We start from the raw sequence: 21844 nt of genomic DNA, 5'->3' as shown, positions 1-21844 counted from the left end.
ATACAGGATTCTCTGAAAGAACTTCTAGCTACAGTGGATATACTTCTGGAACAGGCCTATCCTGATGCTTGGATAAAAACACAGTGAAGAAAAAAAACTGCATTCAGAGAATAGGGCCTACTGCTTTCTAGGAGTCAGAAAGGAGACTGAGGTGCCATAGAGTGCCAAGAACACCTGAATGGTGCACACTGTATTTTTATAAAGACTCCGAGTAGGGCTGCCACACAAAACCTGAAAACAACCAGAAAAAAAATTAACTACTCTGAAGCTGTGAAAGCATGAAGTTCAAGTAAGAAAATAAGCAGGTGTATTTCAAGGTGCTCTCTGCATATACTGTCAGTGAAGTTGTGTGAAAGCTCATATTTTCATCCAAGAACTCATTCCTACTGTACATTAAGTTAAAGCCTTACTGGTTACTGCAGCTATGGAGTTGAAGATAATATTTATGTCTCCATGTAGTTAGGACTCAGTCCATAATTAAATATTGCTACAGATCATAACTGGAGTCCATCATTCCCTTCTGGGCACTGCTCTGAATAATCTCAGCTGAATTTGTTTCAAAGAATACAGTGCTACCATTGAAGAAAAAAGCATTACTATCTGGCATTATTAAAATATTACTACATTTGGGCTCTCTCCTGAAGAGAGGCTGCTTCAGAGCTGCATTTCCACTGCGTGCTATACTTCAAAGCCCTTTACTTGTTTGTAGACAATCTCACTCTCCTGCACGCTTTACTGTTGGCAAGTGCCTGTTCTCCACTCCTCCTCAGTGAGACACCGCTGTCACGTTCCTGCACTCAGACAATTCCCACTTTATAACCACTCTTCCTCCCATACTTCCCAGCTCTATTTCTCTACTCTATCTCCACATCTATTTCACAAGCAGTGGGTATTTTACAGGGGCTTTCCAAAACCAACAATCTTCCTCTATTTCTTGCCCACAACTCTTTGTCTGTCAAGCATACAGCAGATTTTAAATAAATGTATGCTATTACTGGTCACATCTGTCTGCAACCAGTTTGGGTTTTGGAGACGATTTCTGCAGTACGTTCTATTTTCACTGTAATTATCCACAGTGTATGTTGTCCTTCCAAGCACTAGTTTAAAAATAACAAAGTATTAGTTAGGCCCGGGACATATAAGGCTGAAAGAAGTTCAGTGACAGCATTAATATGTTTCATGAAGTTCCAGCAACCATACAGAAGACAAACGACTCAAGACTATGCACACAAAAGTCAAGAGTGCCTCTTGGTCCACGCCAGACATATTCAAGTGACTTTCTGTTTGTGCTTACACATATGTCCTCAACACCACATTTATTCTCAGTTTTATTTGGAGGACAGCAGGACTCAAAGGGACTCCGAGGAGATAAAAATCAGAGTGACGAAGACTTTGCAACGTCTTGGAGAGCTAACAACAACAACAGGCACTTCCAAATGAAACAAAACCACACTTGATGCGACAGGCATTACCTCCCTCTTCGGGAACGCTTTTGCGTTCTTGTTCTGGTCCTCCTAACCACTGTTTGCATCGGGCTGAGCCAAACAGCTGCTGCCCGGAAGAGGCTACAGTGCAGCTGGTACTTGCTGGCTGTTCCCCTTTGCTGTCTGCTCTGTAAATCCAAGGTGCCTCACTGCCTGGCTCCTGCTCTTCTGTCTGCCTCGCCTGGCTTTCCTGGATGCTAGCCCTACAAAGCATGGCTCTTGCTTCTGTACCATTGAGAGCATGCTCTCAAGGCAGGACAAAACTTCCAGACATTGCAGAGTAACAGCAGTGAGAAATAAGGAACCACTGGAGGCTCTGTTGGAAAACCCCACAAAGCTCTGAAAGAAATGCTTTCTAAGGAATCACTGGTCTTTATCTACAAACATAGAAAAAATTGCCATTCTGAACTGTTACTTAAAACTTGGAGTTGCTTTCTTAAGCATGCATTTCCATAATCCCAGGATTACAGGAGGGCCATTTGTACACTATACAGTACCATTAATTTCAGATTATTGCATTTCATTCTGAAGACTTTTAGATTAAGCAACAGCCCTAAGCTGCTACGAAAAGCAACACTGCCCAGCTGAGTACTCAGAAGACTACAGAGAACCTTCTTCTTCCCATCACATTTGACAGTCAGCTCTCCCTTACACCATCCTACCAGAAATATTCCATGCTAGGGAGGATGACAGCAAGAAAGGCCAAAAGCGAAGCTCATTTTGCATTTTCAGGTGGATACTAGAGCTTTGGGAGGAGAACATTCTCTCTGACGTGGAGAGAATACACAGTTTAGCCAAGAGAATTGGTAGCAAATCACGCAGCAGGCAGGATTCATTTTCATTAGTGATATTTAAATGGAAACAGGAGGTTTTCCTAAAAGATTTTCAAATTCAAAAGTCAACTGCAGCTCTAATTTGACAATGTCTTGCTCGTGAGACTTGGGGCATGAATGAAGCACAACGACACGCACTGCTTTCCTTCTCTCATTTTTTCCAGAGGCAAGGGTCAGCTCCATAGGGAAGGCAGGCTAAAGGGTGACCTTTGTTTTGAAAGTGCCTAACAGTTTTATTATGGATACTATGCCCTTAGCTTTGGGTCTTTCAGTACATGTAATTCTCATTGTCCATACACTATACAGGACAAGATCTTAACTTCTTATGGTAAAGCCATTTTCCTCTCAATAGCTTAGGTCAGGTTTCATAGGATAAATGGGAGTTTTAAAAATCTTTCAAAAACCTGCATTGTAACTTGCAAACAGCTGCAAACTCACAAGACACAAATATACAAATAAGATACTTTGTCTTTAGAACCAGCAATGCTCAAAAGTCTCATCCTTGCATTTTATCTGAATGGGAAACCAAATGATACAACTTTATCCACAGAAATCCCCAAACAAAGTCCAGAGAAGAAAACTACAAGTTCAGTGACAAAACACTCATTGATAAATGTAACAGAATAGTACAAAAATATGCTAGAACTGAACTTCTAGATATGAAACGTCATCTGAAGCCAACTCATTACAATTCATCTTTGCCTGCAGGACACACGGGGCATCAAATCTGCAAAGAACTGGAACCTGCCTTGTCTACATTCCCTGAATAAGTTCAAACTATTTCCAAAACGATGTTTGTAGCACAGCAAAGTACTGCCACAAGCATTGATGCCAAGCAACACCGCGCAACAGCAATGATTTGGTCCTTCACAGCAGCCTATCTGATGGCAGAGCAGAGAAATGATTCCTAACTGGTAAGAAGAGCAGGTGCCATCTGACACCTGAAATGACTGTCATTGCTTTGCTTTTCTGTGCATACCTGTTTTAACACTGGAAACATCACTGCTACTACCTGAGCTTCGTCTGCTTTTCTAAGTGGATACAGCACAGAACTGCTCTGAGACCGTGGCTGCTGTGTATGCGTCTCTGAGCCACTGGAAATGCAGGGTCTCCTCTCCTTTTCAACACACCATAATCTTTTGCTGCCTGTGAATAACGTATCACCCAAAATAAAATTAACATGACACAGGCTTCTTACTAACAAAAGCAAGACACAAATTAGGTATTTTATTTCTAACACATTGCGTGTGTGAGAAAGATACTGATGAAGAAAGAAAAAAAGCTCTCATTTCAATTTGGTTCAATCACTTCCGTAAAAGCTTGTTTGCAGAACTTGAGAAATCCTTAAATGTCCATTCCAGATGTTGGCTTTTAGGAGCAGAAATTCACATCTTCAAATAAAATATTTATCTGAAGCTCTATGGTTCGTGTACCACAGAACTGAAGCAGATTTGCAAAGTGAAATTCTGGTTCTATTGAACTTGGTAATGGCTTTGCCATTGATTTCCATAGGGCCAGCATTACTCTTGCTTTAACTTGTAATAACCAGAATTAAATTTTAATATCCATTTTTTACTGCAATATACTGCAAGATATTGCATGTGCACTGCCATTAAATGTAGTTGGCAAGCTTTAATACCAAGGGACATCTGCACTTTGAAATAAATAGAGATATTACAGAGAGGGAATGTTAGTGGCCTTTTAAATTCCCCAAACAATCAGACTTTAAGCCACGATTCCATTAATATCAGTAATTACACACTTATGCTACAAACACCATTGTCCTTAATAAGCCTATAATGATGTCAGCCAAGCATCTCTGACAGCCCCCTGACAAGAGTGAAATCTACTGCTTAGCCATGGGAGCTGGGGGGATTCTGCCTCTAACCACACAAGAGAAGTGGGGGGATTTGGAGCACCATTTACAGTTCAAAGTAAATTGAAGGGCTGTTTTCTTCTGTGATCTACTTAATTGCCCTTCAAATTGTCAGCTATTCATGTTCTAAAAAGCAGTTAAGGTTAGCCAGGAAAGGCAATATTTTCCTCAGAAGAATCCTATGCTCTTTTCTTACCTTTTGTGCTCAACCAGCAGGAATGTTCACTCTCTCTGAGCATGATAGTACCAGAACCTCCTACCACTTTCACAATTATCTTTGTGCAGTTATCTGTGACTCACTTGGAGCCATCACCAGCAGAAATTCATTCCTACATATGTAAGCTAACAAAGTAATTCTAGAAACAATGGCAAGGTCTGAATGCTCTGGCAAAACAGATGTGAGCTCTGGAAAGAGAACAGTTTTTACAACAGGCAGTGCCAGGCTTACAGGATGACTGCAATGGCAGCCAGGTGCCTCTCCTCCCAGTTGACAGAGCATGTTACCTCAACAAATCTGAATTTCACAGCCATGTTCCGCTGGAATTTTAGAACAGATCAGGCAGACTTGGTATAAGAGATGCCAAAGGGCAGAAAGCAAAGGTATTGGCAAAGCTACAGACATTGAATTCTGTCTCTTAGACATGGGAGAAATGAACACGGGTTCAACACCAACTGGAGACTCCAAAATGCTTCAGGGAGACGACAGCGGCAGATTTCCACTTGGCCTCCATCTAGTGACAGCAAGGGGAAGCTAATTAAAACTCAAGTCAGAAGACCTGTTTTTCACCCCCAAAAGCTTTCTTTTCTGCTAACAGCAGTATTTCCAAACATTTCTACAAATCACTGTATCAGATTAAGGCATCCATCTCCATGCCATTCTCTCCTGGCTACAGTTAGCAGCAGAGCTCCATTTGTGGCACTCTTTTCAGTGATACATGGCAATTTGCTTTTATTATTCACTGCACAGACTTCTCGGCTCTGAACATGCTCTATAAAAGCCAAGCCAAAGCAACACAGCTTAGATCCATGGTGTAAATACACGACTTCTGAGCACCAGAGCATTCGGGGACAGCAGGTGTGAATACCAGGAAACACATTCTTTTGTTACACTGCTAAGTGTCAGTTTCTGCAATGTTGAGGGAAAGCTGAACACAATTTCCTAGAAGTTGGATAAATAATGAAATTAACAAGTCAACATCTCAAGAAATAAACTGTGACAAGGCCTGCCTGTGAAGGACGTTGGCTGCTGAAGCCTGGCAGAGCTGGGAGACAACACTGACCTCGTTCAAGAATTCTTTGCTTGCTGTCAGCTACATATTTCTTGTGGTTAAAAAAAAAAAAAAGATACTAAGAGTCTCCTGGCAATAGCAGAAAATAAATTTTGTAGACTTTTAGTGAAAGTCCTTCTTCGCGTATGGTCTTAGTTGGTCCAAGTACTACTTTATCTTCCTTTGACCTCCTTACAAAAAGGAAAGAAAGCCAACTCCAACTGCGGTATGTGCACATGCAAGCCTTCCAAAGCACAGAGAGAAAAAGCTGAAGAGATCATGAGAAATTCAGTCTTGCAGGAACCACCAAGCACCACTCAGGGATGACTGTGCCCAACCTTACATCTTCAGAAAGCTGAGTCTTGCCATGTAAGACATGCATGGGCAGTCCTAGCAAGTGCCATTTTCTCAAAGATCCAGGGAGGTGAAGGCACAGCTCCTCCACTGCAAGTCTGAATATTTGGAAAACTCACCAAAAAAATCATTACATTTCAACACTCAGATCAGGGACAAACACTGGGTTACATGGTACTACACACAGAGCACAAAGAATGGGGATGCCAGAGACATGAAGTGGAAGGGACCTCTGGAGCTCCAAAGCTCACATCACCAATACCAAAATGACCCAATCCCTGGTTCTCCTAACTGTATGATTCCTGTCCTTTTGTATATTTCTGCTAACTGATAACAACCTACTAAATGCTTGGGAGAGCACGTGTGGCAAACAGCCAGACAGGAGAACAAAACCCATCACCTCCAGGCATTGTTTCTACCTTGGCAAATGAGCAAGTAAACATAAGGAAACCGTCCCTCAACATGAAGAGGAAATCCGTCCCCTCTCAGCTCCTAGCCATCAGCAAAAAGGGAACAGGGTCCAGAGAAAAAGGTGCCAGCAGTGCTGAGGTGAAGGGCATCCCCAGCTGAGGCCCAGCTGGTGGCTGCCTCAGCCCTGCAGGGCTCCTTTTGCCTGCAATCACAAACAATCCAGGCCAGCCATCTGCAAGTGCCTCCGGGCAGAACTTGTCATGAGATCAGGTTCGCCCCATAAAGTAACAAATGAGGTGGTATATAAAACTGCTTTTGATTTGACAACATTTCATATATATAAAACAAAAATACCCACAGCTTCGCTACCAAATAAACTTCATATATGGTTTTTAAAAGTCCCCAAACCTCTCCCTGCAAGAGAGCAGAGACAAGCGATGGGAATTCTGCAGCACAAGGCTCACTTCATTTCCAAGGACAGCTCTAAGTCCAAATGAAAGCTGACAGCTTGCAGGTCATTAATCCAATGGGGTATACAGGGTAAACAGAACCTGTGTACCAGCAGACGCATTCAGGTGCACTACAGCCATGACAGAAAATGAGGAATTAGACAAACATTGTTCTGCTTTTTACTTTGAGTTTCCTGTAAAATCTTCTATTATCAATTCTCCACTCCCTTCTACTCATCCTCAGGATATGCAGAGCCTGGTGCTGGCTGTATTTGTGTTGTTAGCTGAAAGAACAGCAGAACATGCCAAGCATTTAATAACAAAATTCCAGCCTTGTGACACAACCTAGTAATCCCAATACTGGAAACTAATCTCATATTTCTACTCAACCCTTAATAAAACCCTAATCCTAACAAAAGTACCGCTATATTTTTTTCTTCTGCCTGAACCTTTTCTAAACACATATATCTCACATAATAAGAAAGTTACTGCAGACTAGACCAAAGAAAGATGTGTTACACAAGCTTTTACATGTGCATGTATTGATTTACACAGGGCAGACTGACAGAAGACTGAGCGAGAAAGAAATAGCATCTCAGATCCAGATACAGTAATTTTCTTCTAAATGATCGTGTTTGTCATACTGTTTATAAAATATCTGTGCAAAAACAACAAAATTCTGTATGGCAAACACTGTTATCACTGTCTTGAAACCAAAGTCATGCATTCTGATTTCTGAACTTTGAAGATGTGGGGAGAGGTCTTCAGCTGGAGCAAGAGAAGACATTTCCATTCTCAGCTTTGAAACACAGCTCTCTAACTCAGGGTGCAAACCAGCTTTGCAAAGAGTTGAAGATGCACAGCCTAGTATTGTTGGCTGAATAGTGGCCACAGGCACTCTTCTACTGCCACAGAACTGCTTCCTGCAGCCATCCCACCACACAACTCTGTTTCTTGTGTGCATATCATTCAGTGCTTTTAAACAGGCACCAGAGACTTGGCAATGCTCAAGCTCCTGGCCTTGCATAAGCACACACATACGCATACCACCCTGTCCATTCCCCTGTCTGAAGCCATCAGGAAAGAGGGCAGCTGAGCAATACCAACTGCTTTCTTTGCTGCGGGGTTCCACGGACCTCAGGCAAGGACTGCTTGTACGTGGATGAGCTGCTGTAGCTGCAGCTACCAGTTTCCTGCCTCCTACCACTCAGGACACTTTCATGATGAGGAAACAAACAAGGTGTTGCAGGGTCCTAGGAAAACATTAGTTGTGAATAAGCATGTATATAACAATTCTCTTCTAATGTTACAGCCACAAAATAGCAAGGCAGGAGGCTTAGCAAGGTAAGACCCCAGATTCACATCTGGGCCAAATGTGAATTACAGGCAAGCCTCAGTACTCAGCAAGACCTTTACTAAACAAAGGAAGTAGACTCTCCCACCCACCAGCTGCTGCCGGAACCACCGTTTGCTTTAATGATTTCCATCACCAGATCCCAAGCAGCTTCTTACTCTTGTAACAACCAAGACCACTCAGGCTTCCAGCACAGAAAGTGTCATCAAACACTCAGAATTCCAGTTTTAAAATAGCTTTTACTGTTGCTAAGTGTGCTGCACATGTGAGAATATGCCTACCAAAGCTGTAGCACAAGCCTGTCCTGTACACTAGCACAAGGGCTCACCTGTCTCAAACTGAAAATCACAAAACAACAGAAAACTGTACCACTGAATGAAGTCCTGCTCAACACAGGACATAGAAAATCTCAAATGGGAGTATTTTAGGGGAAGATAGAAATAACATTATGTTGAGCAGAAATAATTTGTGCACAGAGTACATTTATTCCTATACCCTGAAGCATAAAAAATTTATTACACCTATTAAACAAATATCCAGTTAACTACTCTGATTATTGGCCTGCTACCACATGCAAGTGTTTAACCACAGGTTGGACCTGAGTGAGTATTACACTGAGACCCCAGCAAGTATTGCACAAACCCAGAACTCTATGCCCTGCTCTCCAAGCAGGCATAAGTTTGCCAAAGGGGAGTTATTCTTACAAAACTCTGAAGGTACTCTTCATTTCCACCAAGCATCTGGCTGTAATACTGCAGTGCTAAGGAGCTGTACAGAGCAACACAAACGCTTATTTTTCAAGCTGTTGCCTTTCAGTTTCAACAAATGCTCTTTCAGTCATCCTGATCATGTTAAAAAAAAAAAAATTGGTTTGGTCTATTTGTTACTTCATAAATGTCAAATCAGGGCTGGGAGAAGGGTGCCTGAGAGGAAGAAATTGGCAAGGCAGATTTGCCAGTTTGGCAATAGCAAAAAGCCCCACAGAACCCCCTTTGCCTGAACATCTTTCCTTTATTTACAATTTCCTTGCAGACACAAAACAGATGGTGATACTTTCTGAACACTCCATAGAATGGAGGGTTGAAACTTCCACTTGGGGTGTGTTGGGCTGAGGGTACTTTGCACCCTGCAGAAGCAACTCTTTAAATACTGTAGTAAGATACCTGTTCACAGCATTCCGAAGTGCTTGTCAGGATTGACTGCCACAATACAATGACATACATGTGCACAACTGAATGCCTTTAAGCACAGCTCCGTTCCTCTGTACTGACATACACGCTAAACGAGCTCTTAACACATTTACAACACACACAAAAAGGTTCCGCCTCTTTAGAGCTTCCTGAGCATGGCCATGTACAGGCTCTCTCTCCAAATTGTCACTGTGTTCCTCAATCCCCTCCCTGCCTGCATAATCCATAATAGAAACACTGCACATCTGGAAAAATGAGCAGGCACAGGAAGAGCGATGAAATCCTTCACTGGAATTCTTGCAGAGCAGCAGGAATCACATACTGGCCTTGAAGGATTTTATGGCTACGTTGAAAAAAATTATTCAACCTCAAGGCTCAGTACTCCTACTATAACTATGATGAGGGTGAACAACTCGCTTGCCTAAGGTATTAACTCTGCCAGTCAATATTAACCTTTCAATGAAGGTGTCTAACAATTAGTCCCATTAGAAACTCATACAATACATGGAGTTTACCTACTGCTCACCCGATAAAACTGCATCAGCATTTTACCTTAAAAACTGTGCAAAGAGAAATACCATTTCTTTGCAGACGGTCTCTCACTTCCAGATGCTCCTACTTCAATCCTGCTTCCCCTGTCCCTGGGATTTTCAAGTGATCCCATGCTGTATTGCCCTTGCATTACAATGCTTTCTGCAAAACTCTCTTTCCAATCTTAACTGTGACAAGCATATCTGAGAAGATCACAATCCAGCCATTTTACTGTGAAGGTTATACTGAACCATCACTTATGAAGAAGCAAGTTTAGCTTCAAGTTTGACTACAACATCTCTTGTCACAAGACACACAGCGTAACAGACTGACGGATTCATACAAAAGACCAGCACTGAACAACTGCTACACTTACCCTGCGAAATGACACCACGTAGAATGTATCTTCCTTTCTGTGAATAGCTTCAAAGAAGTCTTGATAGCTCCTTGGAGAGGCATAATACACTTGGAGCTCATTCCCTGAGTTCCTGCTGAAATTAAGAAGGGAAGAAAGTAATTATTTTAGACACAAGAAAGTTAACTTTAATGAGAAAATGGCTTTAAAACACATGCTTTTCAAAAAACAGCAGTTCTGTATCCATTGAAGGAGCACCAAGAACATTAAATGCAGGTGAAGACAACCAGATCTACTGAAGTGGAGTGTGAAGTTAAACACAAACAGAGCTTTTCAATGCAACAATATCACCGTCTCTTTCATTCACCTTCTTTTTTTGCATCTCTGGTCAGCTCAAAGATTTGCTCTTCACTTTCAGTTTAGATAGTGGAGTAAAAAGAAGACATTCACAGCATTCATGTAATCCTGGCTTATCTTTCTCACAATTATCATCTTAAATATCCCAGACATATGGAAAATACACTGTCAAAAATATTCTGTGTGAAAACACTAGCAAGTCATGCAATCCAGTGTTTATCTTGGAAAGGTGAGAAATTCCCAGCACATTTTGTTATCATCCTGCTCCCGTTCAAAAATACCACATTTAATCAAATTGCAAAGCTGTACTTAGACAAACCATTAGCTGGATCTCCAACCAGTCATTTTAATTCTTTCCCACTTTAATAGCATACTATCTGTTTGCAGTATTTGTGGCAAAAACACTGATGGGACTATTCCTCCCAAGCTGCCTGGTGCTGACCCAGATTCTAAACTACGGTGGCTGATTTAGATTATTTTGGTATGTTTCTAAAATATACATAACTACGCCTCTCAAACAAGGCTCAAATCTATCATCAAGTGATTTTCTTGAGTAGCAGTAATAGCAGGCCATCATTCTCTCTGCTCTTACTGCTCATCTGGCCCTACAGAGATAGGAGTGCAGCTGCCAAACCTGGCTTCCCTTAGCAAGAATGGGAGGTGAAAATCCTGGGGATCAAGAGTAGACAGTTCTGTTCTGTATACCCTCATTAGCTAAACAATGCAAATGGAGACTAAGATCACATCCTTCACAACACAGGAAACAAAGATCCAAGCTAATCCGAGCTTGATTGCTCATTCATAAAAACACAGAGGCCCATGGGAACACCCCTGAGATTCAGCATTGAAGTTGTACTGTGATAAAAGACAGAACACCCACATATTGCTCAGTAAAACACATCCTGAAAACTGAAATAGGTCCCACAGTTCCGTTTTCTCACCCACGCTACAGAAGATCCAGCTAGATCTGGAAAACAGCCTTTTGTCACTTGAAATCCAGCCATGGGATGGAACAACAAAGTACATGGGAACCAGTGGGCCTTCAGCAAGGTAGAGGAGTTCCATGTTTATCACTAGTTCAGAATTCTAGATAATACCAGTTGATTTATCTCATGCTGACCTTTGTGCATTTAAGGGTACCCACCACAGATTGCTTCATGAAAGGATGGGAGAAATGGAGGACTCAAAACAGGTTCAAAACTTCTAGTTTTTTAGTAATATTGTGTATTAGACTGTGTCTCCAAACTGTGGTGCTGAATCTGGCTATTTATTCCAAGATAATAATAAAAAAGAGTCTTTTTCATTTTCAAAGTTAGAAGGACACTCTGTAATGCATTACAGAGCACAAGTATGTGGCAAGAGTGCTTGTTTTAAGGAGCAAGGCTGTGGGCACTGTGCTTTAAGCATCAAGAACCACAGTTTTTATAGTGCAAAAGTAAGAAACAGGAAAAAAACTTGAGTGCTCTTCAGAGCTTGATATCTGAATCCTAAATGCACATTTACGGAAATTCTTATCAAAATCACCTCTGAAGAAGGCTAAGAAGACTGAAGAGAGTTGAGAATTTTTCATGTATGTTTGTTTTTAAGTCAACTTGATTTTGATCTTCCTCTTCTTTGACTTTATTGCAACGCCTTACAATTGATAGATTTTTTTTTAGGAACTGAGGACACAAGATAGCAATGTTGGAATTGCCAGTACTACACACAAAGATGAATCCACATGCTGTTAGTATCTTCCTATGCATGGATTCACCCATGAACAACAGGTCACCAGCAAGGATGATCTAAAAGGTAGTGGTCACTAGATTTCTAATCACAAAACAAGTATTGAATAAAAGTCTAGAGAGTGTAATATAAATAAAAGCATTTAGTTCATTAATAAGAGTTTCAGAGCTGTCTACATGTACTTAAGTTACATACATCAGGAATATATCTATATATGAGGATATATCTATCTATCTATCAATCATATATCAGGAAACTGAAAAGGGAGATAGAGACAGTCTCTTCTGACAGAGATGCACAGTGAAGGGATAAGAGTCAATAGCTACAAATTACTACAGGAGATATTCCAAGTGGCTACAAAGGAAAAATATTTCACAATGGCAGTGGGTTAGCCCTGGGATAAGTGCCTAGACAGCTGGTGGCATCACTGTTTCAGGAGATATTCAAAGCTCAGCTGGACACTGCTCTGAACCACTCGATTTGACTTTGAAGTTAAATTCACTTGGAGTAGGAGGTTGAACTGGACCTCTCCAGAGATCCCTTAATAACTTAAATTATTCTGCTACTCTGTGATTTCACACAGCATCTAGTAACTGATGTCTTTGGGAGAAACTGGAAGTCTTTTCTGTGCTCTCATCTGTTCCAGGACGGTCACAGCATGTAACTGCTGTGACTCACTCAATGGTCTCCTTCGTTTAAACATCAATCCTCCAGAAAAAAAGACAACACAAAAAGCACCTCATTTAATTCTGAGCACAGTAAATATTCCATGCAGAGCTGCATGATGTCAGACTGTTTTTTATTATATTGATACTTTTTTTTTTTCCAAGAGTAATGCAGGTATATATATTAAACTACCCTATGCTGTAAGAACAACCTTGTTGGTTCAGTTTTCAGTTAAAATGAACATCCTTCATCTGCCTATAGAACTATAAAAGTGGCTTTTTTATTTGTTTGTTGACTTACTAGTCAAGACAAATCAGAGTTTGGCAGCATGGTTTCCACAGCACTTCCCTACAGCTCACTGCTTTCTCCTAGGATGATTCTGCTCTCAAAGCTGCAATGCAAATGGAATGGCCACAGCAGTCTTAATTTCAGTGGCAACATCTAACTTGTTTCTCTCAATAAAAAGTCCTCTTCATACTCCATTTTCCTTACTCCCCCTTGCCACTTCAAAGCAGAGATCCTTTTAAACACTGTCACAGAGAATACAGAAGAGAGAATTTTTAGTTTCCTTAAGCTCTTCTCTCCATTTTTTCCCATCCTCCAAGAAAAGGACAGAATATATGCAGGTGTGGGTGAGGAGTCAAGAAACTCCAAATGAGGATGTTCTAATTAACATCAAGGAAAATCGGGAGATGAAGAGAAACTATACATATAAGATGTAATGACACTTCATCTAAATAATATATTTGGTGCTAACTATAGTGCTTTTACTCTTGAAGACAGAGAAACTGTTGTCTTACTAGACTTCTGACACTTAGAAACTTTCTTATAAAATATTTCTTTCCCCTGCTTTTTTTTCTTTCCTTAAAGATTCAGATCTGTCTAGAAAGAGACTCTGTCTCTTTCTAAGATAGTAAGTACTAATAAGTAAAGATTTTATTAAGATTCATTGGTAGAAAGACCCAGGAAAAGCAAAGCTCTGATACCAGGTTCCTTTAAGTGTAGTCCGAATCACAAGAAGCAGCTAACTACCGAGGTACAGAAATGAGGCCAATAAATGTAGCTAGCATCTCACTCCAGAAACCTGACAACACAGTATAAACAGACAATTTTACCAGCTGCTAGTGAAAAATAAAGTTATTAATTAGAAAGCAACAAACAAGTTGTTCTGCCTTACCTGAGGCTTGTGTCTGTGTAAGGCATGGTCATTAGTTGGGAATGTACCTTCTCACTAACGGAGCTCTGAAACAAGGGAAAAAAGAATGACACCAATGGGAAACAGTAAATATTTTCTTGGTTTAGCACTACATAAAACACGATGCACAGCTGTAGCAGACGGAACATGCAAGGAAGCAGAGTGACCTTGAACAACAAACACATGGACGCTTTTTCACTGGTGACAAGAGAATAACTGAAATGGCAAGCAGCAATCGAGCTTGAGACAAAGAAAAAGGCAAGTGTTTTAACACAGCCAATTTGATCAGAAATGAATAATAGATGTTGATATTGTATACACAGTAGGTACGTGTATTAGGATATCCAAGAACAAAATTTGCTACAATTGAATCTGAATGCCTGATTCATAGAACTCTTTTGAAGTCACATCCACTTTGTATCTCTGCCAAAATATATTACCCACATCGTGCTTCTGGTGTTAAGAGACACCAGAAATGCCCAAACTTGCCCTACTTAAACTTTCTGTCATTTTCCTTTAGACACTGGTGAGAAGAATCTACTGATTTTGTAGAGAGGTGTTTATTTATCCTGTTGTGATACTGACTCACTAGTAAAATCCTGCTTACCTGCATAACCCGTGCTTTCTGATGTCGGTTATTGGACTTCCTTCTAGACCTTGTTCTTTCCACTTCATGTCTATGAACCCATCCTCGAAGTTCATGATTCAGCCTAAAAATGAAGCAAACAACAAAAAAACAAACACCACAAACCAACAGTATGAATAGATGTTCCAAACAACAGTGGGAGAACTTCTTAATTATAGAGAACACTTTAAAGACATGGCAATTTAGTACTCTTCTGGCTAATTTTTAACATCAGAATACGCAAATTTTACTGCAAGACTCAATTTATGAGAGAATTCATAGACAGTAGAATACAGTGATTCAGATGGAGTGAACCAACAACGGTTATCAATTGCCAAATATCTATAAAGTATTGGAATTATGGATGTTTCAATAAAGCAGATATGGTATTTTCTTCTGCCCAATGAACAGTAGTTTTGAAATTACTAGAAAGACTACTGAAATTTAAAATCAAAAGACTATCAGATCAAGATTAAATATTGGCTAAGAAAGCTGAAATATCACAAACAAATTTAAGGAAGTATGGACAAAGTACAATGGAATTAAATTAGAGAAATTAAATTTACTCTTTGGAAAAAAATGGAGCTAAGGATCTCCTAATAATGAATAAAGCAGATCTGCAATGACAAGTCTGCTTGTATCAGAAGCTGAAGGGCAGAAGACCATATTTTACATATATCTGACAGATGTGCTTTTATTTGGCTCTGATTACCATACTATAAATACTTCCACATAAGAGAAATCTCTTCTTAAGTCATTAAAAACCTCCAGGCAACCAGCAAATTGTTGTTCAGTTATTGCTAAGTGACCATTGTGTATACTGAGTGAAAATCATTGCTAAAAGCATCAGAAGATTAAAAAGATTGGAGTGGATCTCCTGTCTCCATGGCAGTAGACACTGGACAGTGCAGACACTTACAGAGCCATTGTTCACAGACTGGATGAATACTGTGAATGAATAACAGCATCACCCAAGGCCATTTGTCCACTCACCTAACTTGGTAGCTTAAGTGCTCAGAAAAGGTCTGCTCACCTTTGTGACTCTGTCCGGTTGATCAGGGGCTGACAGGGTGGTGGTGGAGGTGAAATATACAACAGTGGTTCTTCTGATACTATCATCAACGCTTTGTTATCAGACACAGAATTATCATACCTGAGGAAAAAAGACACCGGGAAATCTTTAGAAGTTTTCCATTAAACTCTGACCAAACTCAGAGGAAAAAAAAAAAGTGACCACTGGTAAACCCACAAAGGTTACGGCTGTTCAGATGAAACCTTTAAAGAAGGTGAACAACAATTTCCAGCAAACATCCAGTGGTCTTAGTCAACTCCCCAGAAGAGTCTGGTAGCTTTCGACACAGGGTAGAGATCAGCATTAACAGTTCCAAAATCTCTTCCCTTACAGGCCAGATATTGAAAAGAAATGCAGCTCTTAAAATATTCATCATAAAATGCAAACTGTGAGATCTCAGCAGAGGCAACTTTCTCTTTCATTCCAAAGCTATGAAGGATTTGCCACAGGAATATGGAATATTAGCCATTCAAACTATGCAGAAAGAAAGAATACAAACTATATGACAACATAGCAGCCAGAAACTATATTAAAGCCAAGCAGAGAGGACTGTTTTCCCAAACATCTCCAACAGCCTCCAGCAGCTGGATTAGCTTTGAGAAAATGTGAAAGAGAGCATGGATTTCAATGCAAAAATCCTTAGAACTTTCAGTAACAAAACAAAGAATAACATTCCTTCCTCCTTGTTATCTGTATTACTTGAGTGATTTAACTATTTATCACCAAACAGCCACAATAACATCCTCCCTTGAGAGGGTATAAATATAACAGCCTTAGTCGTCATGATTTTGACAGACTCGTAGCTCCTCCAAGCTGAAAAAAAAAATCAGTTACAAGACCTAATGAAAGAACTTATTCACATCCTGTTTCCCCACCTTTTTCTCCCCATCTGCTTCTGCTGTTTACTGTATCTAATACTGATAAAGGAGAATATGCAGCAAAGAGCTCACTGCTTGCAAAAAGAACAGGGTGAAAGAAGAGGAGGAGGTACACACACTAGCACAGCCTCCTAGGGGAATTACTTACAACCATGTCACATAAGTCATGGTCCGAAACATGCCACACAGGACACAAAGCCCTCACCATGGCTACAGCATTAAAGTGTTTGTGATTTATTGTCATTTTTCTTCATGGCAAAAGGTATTAGAGCTTTCTGCACATCTGTGCCTGGCTTTGTTCAACCAGCCAAAATACTCTACTGGAAAGGGACAATCTGATAGGATAGATCCTATAAGTGGAAAACATGAGCTGGATTAGCCAGACTTCAGTCTGGAGACAATTATATGTTCACTTATGCATTGAGTGCTAGAGATTGAGGAACTTTAAAGCAACTATATAATTAAATAATGGTAAGCATAAGGTTGGACTCAGATTTTTTTAAGAAGTGCAGTACTAGTTAATTTCAGAGAACTCTCAGCCATTAACTTCTCCAATTTTCTCTCGAGTAACTCAGAAAATAAATACTACAGCTTGAAAATGAAGAAAAGATAGTAAGACATATCTTAACCACACAAGCCAAAATAAAGAACACGGAAAAAAAAAATAATCAAACAGATGAAGAGCTGAAGAAGCACCATTAAACTCTGCCACCTAAAACACGTGAAAAGTCTTCATCTCACCTATTAATCTTCTGGGAAATTATGTCAATGGGTATTTTCTGAGCTGGGCTGGGCTCCTTGGTAGCTGAGAACTCCAGGAGATTTCTGGTCCGGTGGCTGGAACTCATGGTGGAATCAACTCCATTGGGATCTTTTTCAAATACACTGGAAAACACAACAGATATTTTGCTTATATACAAGGGATCTGCAAGACTATCACTCTGAGCACGAGTAGACAAAAACAATTCTGTTCCCTTTTTCAGCTTTACTTTTTTGAAGGATTTTGATCATAGAATCGCTTGAGTTGGAAAGGAACTCAAGGATCATCAAGTTCCAACCCCCCTGTCATAAGCTCTGGTTCTCTTGTTATCTTAAGCTTTATCTAACGAAATTGAAATGAATCTGTAACCTCGATCTGTAGGCATAAGAAAATGACCTACACACAAATAAAACGCATTTCCACTTTCATCAGCCTCAAAGTCAATTTACATAGTTTATACTAGTACAATATGTAAAGAAAATATAGCTCCCAAATCCTGTGCAGCTGCTGGCTTGGAATATTATGCCAGATGTTCAACAGAACTGTACATGAAGTTCAACTCTATGTGGATTTACAGACAACAGCAGGATTGGCAATGCAGTGGCAGTGGGGCATGGTACAATGTACCCTGCCTTCCTGATCTGTGTTTGCACTGATTGCAGCATCTTCCCCTGGAGCCTGCTCAGGCAGCCACACAGCATAAGAATGCCTGTGCTGCCCTAGAGGCAAAGCAGAATAAAACTTCAAACTGAGCTGGAAAAATGAGACAACTGCCTCACGAGACTGATGACATCCTAGTTCAGAAGGGCTACTTATGAGTGAGAAATCCCGAAAGCACAGAAGCACTACTTCAATTTGTCCTTCCCAGAGGCTAGCTTTATTCTTCTATAAACATGGATGCTTCCTGAAATACACATCAAAATGAAGCCCTAACCCTCTTGGCTGACAACAGCAGAACACTGCCAGCAGCAACACAGCAAAAATGCATGAGGACCCCACTATGCCGACGAGGACTTTGCCATGCATGTTGATCACTGCTTACAGACTACATTCTGATTCATGCTCCATCTCTCCTGTGTAGCAGAACATAAACCCTGCAGGGGAAGGTCTCATTTTCCTATTTGTTACGTGGCATCACATTGCAACAGGCAATAAATGCAAATGGCTATAACAAAGAAAGACAAAAGCTACCAAGGACAGGAGGTTAAGTAGTCCCCAGCTAAGGAGAAGGATGGCAGATCTAGCTGCCTAGCACTCCCTCTCTTTTGCCAACGTACTTATGTTCTTGTTAATAGCAACCCAAGTCTGCTCATGAGTATTTGTGTCACGTTCAGCAGAGCTGTGAAGCCAGGACAATCCAGATACAGGCTAATGTCGCTTGGACTGCCTTGTGTCCTTCAGGTTTCCAGGCAGCAGCACAGAACCTAGGCAGCAGAAACCTCTGAGCTTGTTTTCACTACAAGGACAGTGGGCAGAAGAGTATTTATAGACAGCTTCCTTAATGCATTTGAATGCTAACATCCAGAAGTCTCATTGCTTCTCATGTGTAGAATGGAAAGCTGGATGGCTTGTTCGTAGCTTCGTGTATTAGCCAGCATCAGGCTCTCCAATTTCACAGAACCAATCTCCATGACCTACTCAATTTTATGAGATTGCGTTCCTTCTCTTTCAATGAGGCACTGGTTCAGCTGGCAGCAACTAGAGACAGAACCAGATCTGAAAATTAAGGCTGATACCCAAAGGGGTGCCATGCATTCCTGCTGAAAATCTTTTATCTGCGAAGTGGTTTTGGGTCCTTACTCTAATTTCAAGCCCTCGCAGCCACAGGTTTACAGAAATTTAGTAATGAAACCAAAAACACCTATCACAGAAGCTCTGAAAGTTTCAACAGTCTCCTGCAACCTGTTTTTCTGCAGCTCAAATGAATGAGATGACCAGTGTTGGTGAACCTGCTGGGTATGGCATTTCATTCTGTCCTACTTCTTCTCCTTCCTGTTCAAAATGAAACTTCAAACCAGAAAAACTTGCTATGTAATTCTTTAGTTCAAGCTTGTTAACAACCAAATCACAAGACTGTAACAATTCTGCATTTTTTTCCATGATGGTTCTTTCTTCTTCCTTGGAAGACAATTCTGCAAGGATAATTCTTATTGTTTCAGGTTGCAGCTAGCAGAGGTGACAAGTCTGAGGTGAAGTGTCACATGTAACATGCTTTCCAAATGCTGAACAGAATAGAGAAATCCAAACCAAGTCCATTGAGGAAAAAGATGACACTTCTGCAGTCACAGGTAATCTTCATTTAGCTTCATTTAGGTAGCTCCTAATTTAGCTGTTTTAACAGCCACTCAATTCCCTTATCTCAAGCTTTAATTTAGGGAACTACACTGTAAGCTTTTTGTTAAAATTTAAATTTCACTTTTGGCACCACTTATGGGATAGGATGTATCAACATGAAAGAAGATTTCTTCAGCAACAAGAAACAAAGGAGAAGAACAGAATATCTTTTACTGTTCTTGCAGGCAAAAAGCATGGCTCCCAATTCTAAGAACATACACACCCAACTTGAGGAGAAAATATGATATTATTTATTGTATTAATTGCAATGGCCTTTCTTTTTTTCTTTTGAAGCAAAGCTTTAAGCTACATGGACTACACTTGGCTCCCTTGTCCCATTCATTTTTTGTAGGATGATGACCAAAAGCACCTTTCCCAAAATCTCAAAAAACACCCTTCCTTGATCCTTTAGACTGTGGTAATGACCCAATACTAAAAGAAACATTATTTTTGACAAGAATCTCCCAACACAACTTGAAATACTGCCTGTCTTCCATTTTTTACTTATCTAGGGAGTTTTGTTAGATTTTCCCATCCAAATAGAAGATTTTGTTCTTCTAGCATAGTGTCTCCTCCTTCCTTCCTCCCATAAAGGTTCACTTGCAGAGTTTGCCTGTAAACAGGGCTCCATCTTCAGGTAACAGATAGGAGTGGACATGCAGGTAACAGCCCATATCCTCTGACTCTTCACTCCCAAAGACTTGTCAAGTAGGTACATGAGGGTATGATATCAGAAATAATCTTCCTTTACTTAGGGTGAGAAAAGCATAATTTATGACCAAAGACCACTTCAGCAGCTAGGATAAAAATGGATCTCTCTTGTATGGTACACCTGGAAATACCTGCCCACCTTCTGCACACGGAGCTTTGCATATGCTACATAGAACAGCATCAAAACAAGCTGGAAAACAAAGGCTCTGCAGCCCACATCCCAACCACGAGTGAAGATGGCAAGTCAGTGTAAAGTATGTATGAACATGCAGAAGAGGAGAGAAAGAACAAACAGTGAAGGTAGATAATCTCCCCCTTTAGAACAGAAAAAAAAAAAATCTAAAAAAAAAAAAATAGCATTTTCAGCTAAAAATATTTTAGTATTACATAGTAGAATCAAGGAAAATTTTTTCATTCTGTTGGCCCTCAAGATGAAAATCTGGAAACAGAAGAGCGTGTTGGCATATCTGCTGTGAGAAAGTTTTGCTACTTGGAGGAAATGAGTTGCTGCCCCAACTTAGAAGTCAAGAAAGCTTTAAGGCAGAGAAGTAGCTTTGTTTGAGATGACCAGCTCGAGGCTGGAAACTGGGTCTTTTTCTGTTTGGTCAAGCTTACGCACCCCGAGTGCTTATCAAATCTTTGCAGCCCGCATATGAATATTCCAGATATTGTGGGCATTAAAGGGTTTTCACACAGCTACAAACGTTCTGTCCAAGCTGGCTGAGCTATTGTTTCATTTTCATTTAAAATGCAAAATCAGATCCAAGGTATAAAAAAAGAACGAACCACTAACTACCTCATGCAGATGTGTGCTCAAAAGTGTAGATAAATTCGATCACAGGAGGGAAAGAAAAGCAACCCTCCTGTCACGGTTTCTCCAAGAAGCCAATAGCACCTGATATTTTAGCAGTATTTTTACTTCTTTGGTTTGAATGTCAGTTTGATAAATGTAAAAGCAAGCCTTGCCAAGAGCCTGAACTAAATTTCATTTCTAATTCTGGCTGAACAAACCCTATGCACTTCAAGTTTTGCATACTGACATTTAAGTTCTACAGGAATTTCTAGACGAAAGCCAACAGTGATATCATAACAAAGAGTTTTCTGGGGACAGAACTATCTCTGAATACGAGCTGGGATTTTTCCAACAGGGTGAAGTTGACAATGCTAGAAGACACCAACTGAAGACGATGTGCTCTCCTTAAGCGGTTCCAGACAAGGCTGTGACAACACCAAATGCTCTCTGGGGAGCTTTCCCACTTCTCACTGTCAGCAAGGGCACCACGTATCTGCCTGGGTGCTCCAATAAAACAGCAAGGCACTACGCTCTGCTCCAGAGCTCCTCTCTGCAAGTGCTGGGCTGGTGAACGGAGGGTGGCTCTCTCTCGTGCAGAGAAGGATGAGGAACGCCACTGAAAC

The 21844-nt window shown here is 40.5% G+C and overlaps 1 protein-coding gene across 2 annotated transcripts in view; it reads right to left on the bottom strand.

Annotated features, from left to right (window-relative positions):
• ATF6 (activating transcription factor 6) overlaps positions 1-21844 on the bottom strand; it is a 72030-nt gene that overhangs the window by 31385 nt on the left and 18801 nt on the right. The window contains exons 10-14 of one of the 2 annotated variants that reach the window (XM_048944914.1): positions 17365-17508; positions 15707-15826; positions 14656-14758; positions 14031-14095; positions 10127-10238 (exon numbers count right to left, since the gene is read on the bottom strand). In XM_048944914.1, coding sequence (XP_048800871.1) covers positions 10127-10238; positions 14031-14095; positions 14656-14758; positions 15707-15826; positions 17365-17508 — 544 coding nt within the window. Of the gene's footprint in view, positions 1-10126; positions 10242-14030; positions 14096-14655; positions 14759-15706; positions 15827-17364; positions 17509-21844 lie in introns of both variants that reach the window. The other variant, XM_048944913.1, reaches the window with a different exon arrangement.

The sequence above is a fragment of the Lagopus muta genome, chromosome 5, assembly GCF_023343835.1.
Source record: "Lagopus muta isolate bLagMut1 chromosome 5, bLagMut1 primary, whole genome shotgun sequence".
Classification (NCBI taxonomy): Eukaryota; Metazoa; Chordata; class Aves; order Galliformes; family Phasianidae; genus Lagopus; species Lagopus muta.
The sequence above is the reverse complement of the archived record's forward strand: the minus strand, read 5'-3'. Positions and strand labels throughout refer to the sequence as shown.